Source organism: Schistocerca piceifrons, chromosome 2 (genome assembly GCF_021461385.2).
Source record: "Schistocerca piceifrons isolate TAMUIC-IGC-003096 chromosome 2, iqSchPice1.1, whole genome shotgun sequence".
In the NCBI taxonomy this organism is placed as follows: Eukaryota; Metazoa; Arthropoda; class Insecta; order Orthoptera; family Acrididae; genus Schistocerca; species Schistocerca piceifrons.
In genome coordinates, this window is record NC_060139.1 from 33,533,847 (window position 1) to 33,545,890 (window position 12,044).

The 12,044-nt window shown below is 39.3% G+C and overlaps 1 protein-coding gene across 4 annotated transcripts in view; it reads right to left on the reverse strand.

Moving 5' to 3' along the window:
* The window catches only part of LOC124776391 (protein CLEC16A homolog), a 256,003-nt gene that overhangs the window by 128,245 nt on the left and 115,714 nt on the right, over positions 1-12,044 (reverse strand). For all 4 annotated transcript variants that reach the window (XR_007015616.1, XM_047251363.1, XM_047251362.1 and 1 more), the window contains exon 13: positions 4,237-4,398. Coding sequence is in view for 3 of the 4 variants with exons in the window: in XM_047251363.1 (XP_047107319.1) it covers positions 4,237-4,398 (162 nt within the window). In the remaining variant the exon portion in view is untranslated. The remainder of the gene's footprint in view (positions 1-4,236; positions 4,399-12,044) is intronic.

A 12,044-nucleotide genomic window follows, 5' to 3' on the forward strand; every position in this document is an offset into this window, starting at 1 on the left:
CTTTATTTACAACAGACTGTTTTGGCTTTATTGTCATTTTCAAGTACACCTAGATTGATGTGACGTCCATATTACTTCACTAGTGGACTGTTTTATAACTGTCACTGTTTTAATAAGATGGTAAATGACGTCAATATGTTGAAAATAAAATGTTAATTGTGATGTGACAGCAGTTTGACAGTTCCACTCTTACTTCGCTATATGTTTACCAATAGCATCGTAAGAGTGGAACTGTCAAACTACTGTCACGTCGTAATTAAAATTTTATTTTTGACATCTTGACGTCATTTACCATCTTATTAAAACACTGACAATTATAAAACAGTCCACTAGTGACATAACATAGACGTCACATCAATCTAGACGTACTTGAAAATGGCGATAAAGTCGAAACAGTTTGTCGTAAATCAAGATTACTTATAACAAGCAGCTATTTGGAGGATCTACTCTAATAATCATGTCATTATCAGACATATGCTGCTGGCCTTAAAGAAGAAAAAAATGATTACAAAAGTTTACAAATTAGTCAAGAAGGCTAGGAGAGAGTTTCTGCTAGACAGAGCACACAAGCAGTTACTAGTACCTCACTTAGACAGTGAATTGGCAGCACTTATTTAAGGTAAGATGGACATAGAGGAATTATGGACAAAGTTGAAACAGATCGTAAATCATGGTCTGGAGAGTGATATGCCTAACACACGGATAAAGGATGGAAAAGACCCACCAGGTTTAATAACAAAATTCAAAGGATGCTGAGGAAGCAGAGGCTGTTACACACTCAGCTCAAAAGGGAATGCACAAATGACAGCAAGCGAAGGTTGCTAGAGATTCGTGCATCCGTGAAAATATCTACGGGCAAAGCATACAGCAACTAACACCGCTACAGCTTAGCAAACGATCTGGCAGGGAATGCAAGAAAATTCTGGTCTTACCCAAAATCCCTAAGCGGATCTAAGGCTACCATTCAGTCCCTTATTGACCAGTGTGGTGAGACAGTTGAAGACAGCAAAACCAAAGCAGACGTTTTAAATTTCACATTCAACAAATTGTACACACAGGAGAATCACACAAACATACTGTCATTTGACCATTGGACAAAGTCTCATATAGACGACATAGTAATAAGCATCCCTGGTGTAGAGAAACAACTGAAAGATTTGAAGCAAATAAATCACCAGGTGCGGACAGAATCCCAGTTTGATTTTACAAAGAGTGCTGTAAGGCATTGGCCCCTTGCCTAGCTTGCATTTATCGTGAAATTTCTCGCCCAGCATAAAGTACCAGGCGACTGGAAAAAAGTGCAGGTGACTCAACTATATAAGACGGGCAAAAAAAAAACGGACTTGCAAAATTACAGTCCAATATCCCACACTTCTGTTTGCTTTGGAGTAATTGAACATATTCTCAGTTCGAATATAATAAACTTTCTTGAGACTAAGAAGCGTATATCCATGAATCAACGTGGTTTAGAGAGTATCGCTCACGCAAAACTCAGCTTGCCCTTTTCTTACATGATATGCTACGAACAATGGATGAAGGACAACAGGCATATTCCATATTTCTAGATTTCCAGAAAGCACTTGACATGACGCCCCATTTCAGGCTGTTATGAAGGTATGAGTATGGAACAAGCTCACAGATATCAGAGTGGCTCAAGGACTCCTTAAATAATAGAACCCAGTACGTTGTTCTCAATGGCGAGTGTTCATCACAGACAAGAGTATCTTCAGGAGTGCCCCAGGGAAGTGTGATACGACCACTGTTTTTCCTGATATACATAAATCATTTGGCAGACAAGGTGGACAGCATTATGCGGTTGTTTGCTGATGATACCATGGTGTATGGTAAGGTGTTGAAGTTGAATGACTGTAGGAAGATACAAGATGACTTGGACAAGATGTCCGGTTGGTATGAAGAATGGCAGGCAGTGCTAAATGCGGAAAAATGTAAGTTAATGTGGATGAGTGGGAAGATCAAATCTGTAATGTTTGGGTACAGTATTACTAGTGACCTGCGTAGCACAGACAAGTCGTTTAAATATCTGGGTGTAATGCAGCAAAGCGATATGAGCTGGAACAAGCATGTGAGAACTACGGTAGGGAAAGCAAATGGTGGACTCTGGCTTATTGGGAGAATTTGAGGAAAGAGTGGTTCACCTGCAAAGAAGACTGCATACAGGACGCTGGTGCAACATATTTTTCAGTACTGCTCAATTGTTTGGGATCCATACCAGCTCAGATTAAAGGTAGACATCGAACCAATTCAGAGGCAGGCTCCTAGATTTGTTACCATTAGGTTCAAACAACACATAAGTGTTACAGAGATGCTGTGGGAGTTCATCAACTGGGAGTACCTGGAGGGAAGACGATGTTCTTTTCAAGAAAGGCTACTGAGAAAATTCAGAGAACCGGCATCTGAAGCTGACTGCCAAATGATTCTACTGCCACTAACATACTTTGTGCATAAAGATGAATCATGAAGATAAGACACAAGAAATTAGGGCTCATACAGAGGGATATAGATTGTCTTTTTCCCTTGCTTTACTTAGGAGTGCAACAAGGAAGGAAATAACTAGTAGTGGTACAGGGTACCCTCCGCCACCCACCATACAGTGGCTTGTGGAGTATCTGTGTAGATGTAGATGCACTACCCTAGATGACTATCACTGGCTAGTATGGCAGAAGCCTGGGAGAAATGTTCTGGAAAAGCACAGCAGCATTAATCCCGGCATCTTAGAGTGGGGAGCCATAGAATATGACTTCAGGCCATGGCTGGTAGTGACCGAGGGAACGCCGATGGCACAATGGTACATCACAAACATTCAGCATCCTCGTGTGTTACCTCTCAAGTAACGGTATTGTGGTGCCATTTTTCAACAGGACAATTCTCATCCACAGATGACACGTGTGTCAACAGACTATCTGTGTGATGCTGAAGGACTCCTGTGTCCACCAAGATCCCCACATCTGTTTCTGAAAGAGAATATGTGCGATCAGCTCAGATGTCAACTCCATTCTAGTGTCAGTATCCTAAGTATCAAGGAAGAGTTACAGCAGTTGTTGGCAGGCTTATCTCAGGAGAGGATACAAATGGCTTTGTCACACCATTTACAAACAAATAAGTGAATACATCAAGGCCAGAAGAGCTGAAATGTAATACTGAAAAGTGTTGCAGCAAAGTTTTTGTAAATTTCAGCCTAGTTTTGTAATTACTGAGCTAAAATCATAGACCACCACAACCTGTGAAATTTAATTTCACTTCATTTCCTCCTTCCCTTCTGGGTGCACTGTATTTCAGTCACTGTTACTCTTTTTGAGTTGAGTCATATCATAGTGGAATGCTTGGACTTTCCTGTAATGCAAGATTCCTCTTCTGATACTGGGCATAATATAAATGCAATGACAGTGCATGAACTGTACAATGCAGCTGAGGCTGGGCAGTCAAATCATGTATGAGATAGCACAACGTGTGTGTGTTGCTGTTATCGATACATTATTTAGTTTCTTCTTTGGTTTACTGTGAAGTACAGTATGCAAACAGAACAGAGACATAGAAGTTACATGGATCCAATTATCAGTATTATCAAATTTTAACTTGAATTCAGCTATTCCTATTGCAGAATGATATTGTTTTAAGAGTATGGGGCACACAGAACTTATCTACTAATGACAACCATAATATGAACCTAACTGCACTTATACCTAGTTGTTGGTAAGAGAGAAACACTGAACAACGAATAGTTGAGTGGAAGGGAAATGGAAAAGGGGGGAGGGGGGTAGGCTTTTAGTACAAGACAGCCAGAAACATGCAGTCTGAAGTTACATTAACAGCAAATGTAAACAGTTTTGGAAGATATTAGAAAATAACTTATTAATAATTACAGGAATAATCACAACTAAAAACACTGGTGCAGTACCCACATACCTTTTAACCAAAGTATAAGTATTCTTGCAATTTTTTATTACTGCGTGACATTACTTCGTGGATCCATATGATCAGTATTCATGAAATGTGTGCCAAACTGGCAATTAAACATCAACACATACTTTTCATTACTGTTTTCCAACAGTCATCTAGGCACACAACACACTTAATGGCTGAAACTTCTGAAATGGTGCGACTCCTCTCCTTTCACTCAAAATTCCGTGCAAGTACTTCAACAGAATACTTATACTCCCACAAGGATTAATATGGTACCAAGTTAACCCAATATGTTCTAACACATAAGGACATTACCTCTCCGCATGGTAACCGTTTGCTAAATTCAATTCCTGTCATAGGAGTTCCTGTTGGTGGCAGTAGAATGTTGGAATCCATCATAAGCCACTCTACATTCAGTGGGCGTTTCTTCATTTCATTGTATTCATCTTCAAACATATCGAGAAATATTTCTTCACTCTGAATGGGCAAACAAATTAGATGTACATGCAACAAATAAAATCCTGTGACTGTAACAAGAGATACACATACATATTCCGACTGCTTTAAGTATGAACAAATAAACTTAAGTTTTACTGGTACAAAAATACTTTGTTCACTTTTGCCTTCAAAAAAAGCTCTCTAGAAAACAAAGGAAAAAAATTTAACTTTTCTGTTATAACATAATCATATTTCAGAAGAAATAGAGACATACGGATGTGCAATTAATAACTTGAAAAAGATAACCAATACTGAAATTTCAAGCCACTGTTAACAAGCAAAGAATGTATCACATGACCACCCACATATCACAAAGACAAGACAAAAGAAAACTAAAATTCTGTTTTGGAGAAACAAGAAAAGTGATGAATGCCACAAAAAATGGAAAAGAGAGGAACAATTTTTTCAGAACTCAAGTCAATATTGGAAAAAGGTAAGGGAAAGCAGACACTAACATGTTTGTTTGGAATGTGGGTTCAAAACAGTTCAAGCTTCCAATGACCCTTGTGATGACCATCATCTGCAGCAATGTGGCATCAACTACTGAATATAGGCCCCCTACAGACTTTTAAATTCTCAGTCACCACTCTCCACTTGGAATTCAACAAAGAACATACCGTACTTGGTCCATCTATATATTTTCCATTCAGGTTGTTCCTCTACCAATTTGTTTATTTTCTTTTCTCTCCCAGTAATTCCCAATATGCATCTCTATATAATCACTGAACAAACCTTTGGTTTTAAATAGCTTTCACATTTAAAATCCATGACTCACTCCAATAAGTTACAAGTGGCAATACACAACTATTGCACACTTTCATTTTTAAACACATCTGAAGCTTTGTTTTGAATGCCTTATTCACTTTATGGAATGTATTCCAGACCCTTTTGGCGCTTCTGTTTATTTTTATTGCTTTCCATACACTTTTTTGCAGCTGCCTTCAACATAAAAATTAAAATGTATCTACAAGTTCACTATTCATTATAACTATTTTTCTTCTCAATGTGTTGGCTTTACATTGGTTTATTATAATTTATTTTCAGTCCGTCCCCTTAATCCTTAATTAGAGGTCATTAACAGTTCTCCCTCCAGTTCCCAGGAGAACCAACTTTTGCAGTCAACAGGATGAATATGTGATCACAAGTATTTAGCAACACACAAGAATCATTGCTCACATAAACGAAGGATGGCCTCCATATAAACTTTTTAAATATAATGTACTCCTTAAGACAATAAGCACTAGTGGCTTGAAATGCAACACAAATGAATTTATGTTACACAACATTAACATTGAGGCTGGTTGCATTATAAAAGAACAACCTTCACTGTCACTTATGATGTAAAGGATCAGTGACTAGTTTCTGTGTGTGTCTACATCTACACCTATATACTGCAAGCCACTTTACAGAGTGTGGCAGAGGGCACACTGCATACCAGTGTCACTTCCCCCATTTCTTTGTTTCAGTTGCGAATGATTTGTGAGTAGAACGATTGCCGGTAAGCCTCTGCATGAGCTCGAATTTCTGTAATTTCATCTTCATGACCTTTTCATGAGAGATACACAGGAGGAAACAATTTATAGGCTGACCCTTCTCGTACTGTACTGTCTCATATCTCTTAACTGTAAAGCACACCATGATGCAGAACTCTTCTCTTGGAGCATCTGCCCATGGAGGTGGCTGAGCATGAGCCCGTAACAAAACTTGCTGTTCTTCTTTGGATCTTGTCTATTTCCCCTATCAGTCATATCTGGTATGGATCCCAGACTGCTGAGCAGCATTCAATTATTGGTCAAATGAGGCTTTTGTAAGCTACTTCCTTCCCTGATGGACTATATTTCCTGAAGATGCTTTCAATGAATCTGAGTCTGGCATCTGCCTTACTGCGATTAACTCCATGTGGTAGTCACACTTTAAATAGCTCCATGCACATGCTCCTAGCTATTTTATGTAAGCAACAGCTTCCAGTTACTGTTCTGCAATTGTGTAATCACATAATAATGGATCTATCTGACTATGTACATTCAATATGTTACATTTTTTCATGTTGAGGGTCAGCTGCAACTCCTTGTTGATCCTGTTATTGCATTTTGCTACAATTTTCTAGCACTGTGACTTCACTGTATATAACTGCAGCATCTGTGAAAAGCCTCATGAAACGTAAGACATTACGTAATAGGTATTTATATATACTGTTCAAAGTAATGGTCCTATAACACTCCCTTGGAGTATGCACGAAGATACTTCTAAGTCTGAAGGTTTTTCTCTGCTCAGAATGATGTGCTGTGTTCATTTGCTAAAAACTCTTCAATCCAATCACATGGTTGGTATGGTATTCCATTTGCTGGTATTTCGCTCATTAAATGTCAGTGCGGAACTGTATCAGAGGCCTTCCAGAAGTCCAGGAACACACCATCTACTGCTTTCTGTGTCTCTTGGATGAACAAAGCAAGCTGAGCATTGTTTTTAAAATCAATGTTGATTTCTGCAGAGGAGATTTCCAGTCTCACAAATATCATACTATGCATGGGTAAAATATGTTACAAAATTCAACAACAGACTGACATCTGGGGTATAGGCCTACAGTTTATGCATCCGTTCGATGATCCTTCTTGAAAATGAGAATGACCTGTTCTTGTTTCCAATAATTAGGAATGCTTCAGGCCTTCAGAGACCTAAGGTACTGCCACAAGAAGAGTGGCAAGTTTTTTCGCGTACTCTATTTAGAATTATATTGGTATCTCACCAGGTTCAGTGGTCTTTCCTCTGTTGAGGGATTTCAATTGTTTTTCTATCACATGGTCACTTACTACTTACTACAGTAGTACAAGTTTATATGCCAACTAGCTCCGCAGATGACAAAGAAATTGATGAAATGTATGATGAGATAAAAGAAATTATTCAGGTAGTGAAGGGAGACGAAAATTTAATAGTCATGGGTGACTGGAATTCGACAGTAGGAAAAGGGAGAGAAGGAAACATAGTAGGTGAATATGGATTGGGGCTAAGAAATGAAAGAGGAAGCCGCCTGGTAGAATTTTGCGCAGAACATAACTTAATCATAGCTAACACTTGGTTCAAGAATCATGAAAGAAGGTTGTATACATGGAAGAACCCTGGAGATACTAAAAGCTATCAGATAGATTATATAATGGTAAGACAGAGATTTATGAACCAGATTTTAAATTGTAAGACATTTCCAGGGGCAGATGTGGACTCTGACCACAATCTATTGGTTATGAGCTGTAGATTAAAACTGAAGAAACTGCAAAAAGGTGAGAATTTAAGGAGATGGGACCTGGATAAACTGACTAAACCAGAAGTTATACAGAGTTTCAGGAAGAGCATAAGGGAACAATTGACAGGAATGGGGGAAAGAAATACAGTAGAAGAAGAATGGGTAGCTTTGAGGGATGCAATAGTAAAGGCAGCAGAGGATGAAATAGGTAAAAAGACGAGGGCAAGTAGAAACCCTTGGGTAACAGAAGAAATATTGAATTTAATTGATGAAAGGAGAAAATATAAAAATGCAATAAATGAAGCAGGCAAAAAGGAATACAAACGTCTCAGAAATGAGATCGACAGAAAGTGCAAAATGGCTAAGCACGGATGGCTAGAGGACAAATGTAAGGATCTAGAGGCTTATCTCATGAGGGGTAAGATAGATACTGCCTACAGGAAAATTAAAGAGACCTTTGGAGAAAAGAGAACCACTTGCATGAATATCAAGAGCTTTGATGGAAACCCAGTTCTAAGCAAAGAAGGGAAAGCAGAAAGGTGGAAGGAGTATATAGAGGGTCTATACAAGGGCGATGTACTTGAGGACAATATTATGGAAATGGAAGAGGATGTAGATGAAGATGAAATGGGAGATATGATACTGCGTGAAGAGTTTGACAGAGCACTCAAAGACCTGAGTCGAAACAAGGCCCCAGGAGTAGACAACATTCCATTAGAGCTACTAACAGTCCTGGGAGAGCCAGTCCAGACAAAACTCTACCACCTGGTGAGCAAGATATATAAGACAGGCGAAATACCCACAGACTTCAAGAAGAATATAATAATTCCAATCCCAAAGAAAGCAGGTGTTGACAGATGTGAAAATTACCGAACTATCAGTTTAATAAGTCACAGCTGCAAAATACTAACGCAAATTCTTTACAGACGAATGGAAAAACTGATAGAAGCTGACCTCGGGGATGATCAGTTTGGATTCCGTAGAAATGTTGGAACACGTGAGGCAATACTGACCCTACGACTTACCTTAGAAGAAAGATTCAGGAAAGGCAAACCTACGTTTCTAGCATTTGTAGACTTACAGAAAGCTTTTGACAATGTTGATTGGAATACTCTCTTTCAAATTCTGAAGGTGGCAGGGGTAAAATATAGGGAGCGAAAGGCTATTTACAATTTGTACAGAAAGCAGATGGCAGTCATACGAGTCGAGGGGTATGAAAGGGAAGCAGTGGTTGGAAAGGGAGTGAGACAGGGTTGTAGCCTATCCCCGATGTTATTCAATCTGTATATTGAGCAAGCAGTAAAGGAAACGAAAGAACAATTTGGAGTAGGTATTAAAATCCATAGAGAAGAAATAAAAACTTTGAGGTTCGCCGATGACATTGTAATTCTGTCAGAGACAGCAAAGGACTTGGAAGAGCAGTTGAACGGAATGGACAGTGTCTTGAAAGGAGGGTATAAGATGAACATCAACAAAAGCAAAACGAGGATAATGGAATGTAGTCGAATTAAGTCAGGTGATGCAGAGGGAATTAGATTAGGAAATGAGGCACTTAAAGTAGTAAAGGAGTTTTGCTATTTGGGGAGCAAAATAACTGATGATGGTCGAAGTAGAGAGGATATAAAATGTAGACTGGCAATGGCAAGGAAAGTGTTTCTGAAGAAGAGAAATTTGTTAACATCGAGTATTGATTTAAATGTCAGGAAGTCGTTTCTGAAAGTATTTGTACGGAATATAGCCATGTATGGAAGTGAAACGTGGACAATAAATAGTTTAGACAAGAAAAGAATAGAAGCTTTTGAAATGTGGTGCTACAGAAGAATGCTGAAGGTAAGGTGGGTAGATCACGTAACTAATGAGGAGGTATTGAATAGGATTGGAGAGAAGAGAAGTTTGTGGCACAACTTGACTAGAAGAAGGGATCGGTTGGTAGGACATGTTCCGAGACATCGAGGGATCACCAATTTAGGATTGGAGGGCAGTGTGGAGGGTAAAAATCATAGAGGGAGACCAAGAGATGAATACACTAAGCAGATTCAGAAGGATGTAGGCTGCAGTAGGTACTGGGAGATGAAGAAGCTTGCGCAGGATAGAGTAGCATGGAGAGCTGCATCAAACCAGTCTCAGGACTGAAGACCACCACCACCACAACAACAACAACAACAACAACAACAACCGTCACTTATCTCGATGTATGTCATTTTGTTGTTCATGCAATGATTTAAAGGAGGAACTACAATGTGATCTTTCTCTGTGAAACAGTCCTAGAAAAAGACTTCCAGTATTTCGGCCGTTTCTGCATCATTATTCATTTCAGTTGCATTATTGTTACAATGTATGGCTTATGTTTTCAATCCATTTACCAATTTAACATAAGTCCAAAACTTCTTAGACTTTTCTGTCATGTTGGTGGACAGAATTTTGCTTTTGAATTCACTGACAGCTTCACGAATGGTTCTCCTTATGCTAATTTTGGCATAGTTCAGTTTTGTTTCTCTGTGAGTCTATGGTTATGTTTAAAGTTGAAGTCAAGCTCTCTTTGTTTTTGCAGTAGCTTTCCAACACTGTTGTCAAACAAAAATGGGCCTTTCCGCGCATCTCACAACTTTGCTCGGGATACTCCTATGTAGAACTTATTGTAAATACTCTTCAAGTATTTCAATTGACACTCAACAATATCAGTGCTGGAGATGAAATTTTCATGTTGATCTGTCAGGTAATTCGAAATCCATTTTTTGTAGGTCTTTCTACACACAAAGAACTTCCTATCTTTCTTTGTATTCCTATCTGCAGTCATATTCAGTGAGGCTGTAACAGTCTTGTGATCACTGATTCCCTGTTCTACGACAACTGAGTCAAAAACTTCAGTCTCTTTGTCACCAGTAGCTCTAAGATGTTACTTGCGTGAGTCGGTTCATTGATTAACCACACAAAGTAATTTTTGGAGAAGACACTTAGAACAATTTCACATGATCTCCTGTCCTTACTACCTGCCTTAATCACTTGAGTCCTCCAGTCTGTAGTTGGTAAGTTGAAATCTCCACCTAAAACTTTAACTTGGCCAGTTACGTGAAATATTCTTAAAGTTTGCCCACAAATGTTACACCACCACTAATGCTGAGGCAGAGGATCTATAAAAGCATCCAATGATCACTTTTAATCCAGTTGTTAATGCTCATCTTTACACAAATTATTTCTCATTATGAACCTGCACTAATCTCGCTTCATGTTATCACATTTTTTTATGGCTGTAAACACACATGTCAGTGATATAAATTTCAATCTGGGTTTAGAATTTCACTACTATTGACAGCTAGTTTTAGCTAATTTTTGCCACATAACAAGGGACACTAGTTTAGAACCTTTTCATTCATGCTCCTGTAGTTAACTAATATTACATAAACTTTCTCCAATCTGCTACAATGAATGCTACTCTGTCTGGAATCAGAAGGCATCTTATCAGGCCTCTGAAGGGACTTCTCTAAATTAAAAAGCCCACATGTGCTCTGCTACCCTAGTAACCACTTCCTGCATGTAGTGCATGCTTGACCTGTGAAAGGGGGTCCATCTGATAGTGGAGGTAGAAAAATCCGCATCCAAGACCATCACCGAATTGTCTGAGCCTCTAGTTTAAGTTTTCCACTTGGTTACAAACCAGAGGCTGCTTCCAGTCCATGAGCGAGACTTGTTGCCTTCATCAAATCAGGCTGCTGTCTGTAGGAAACGAACCTGATCTCTGAACCCAGGTGCATCCGGTGCCCTCAACTCTTGGCAGCAGAGCTTCCTCAACATCTCGGATGACATCTACTGGCAACCTAAAAGAGTGGGCACTGGCCTTCTTTCCTGACATGACTATTTCCCTAAAGGGCTTCACCACATGCATAACATTGGAGGTACCAATGACAAGAAATCCCACTCTCTGCACTTGTCTACATCTCTCAGGAACATTGGCAGCAGTCCCAAAAGTTGAGGCATCCCATGCTGGCTCAGATGTATTTTTCAGCATTAAGCAATACCTCAAATCTGATTTAAGGCTTAAGAAGACAGCCATCCACAGTCAGTATCCACTTTTGCCTTCTGCTCAAAGATTTGCAACCCACCACTGTTCACCAGTTGCTGCCTGGTCGACTGGTCGGGATGTGCAAATCAGAGGGCACTGTGACATCAAGGATCCCAGGCTATGGCCAACACAGCTTCCAGCTGTTTACAGACAGTGGCCAATTCCCCCTGCATCTGTACACAACAGGCACAATCCCTGTCCATTTTTCATAAATTTTTTGTCTATATCGCAAGTAATATAACATTAACTCAGAGGTGGTTGGGTGTAATCCAAGATCTGCTGCTACGCTACTTCTAATTTATGTAATGCTCCGAAGTCAGCTCACAC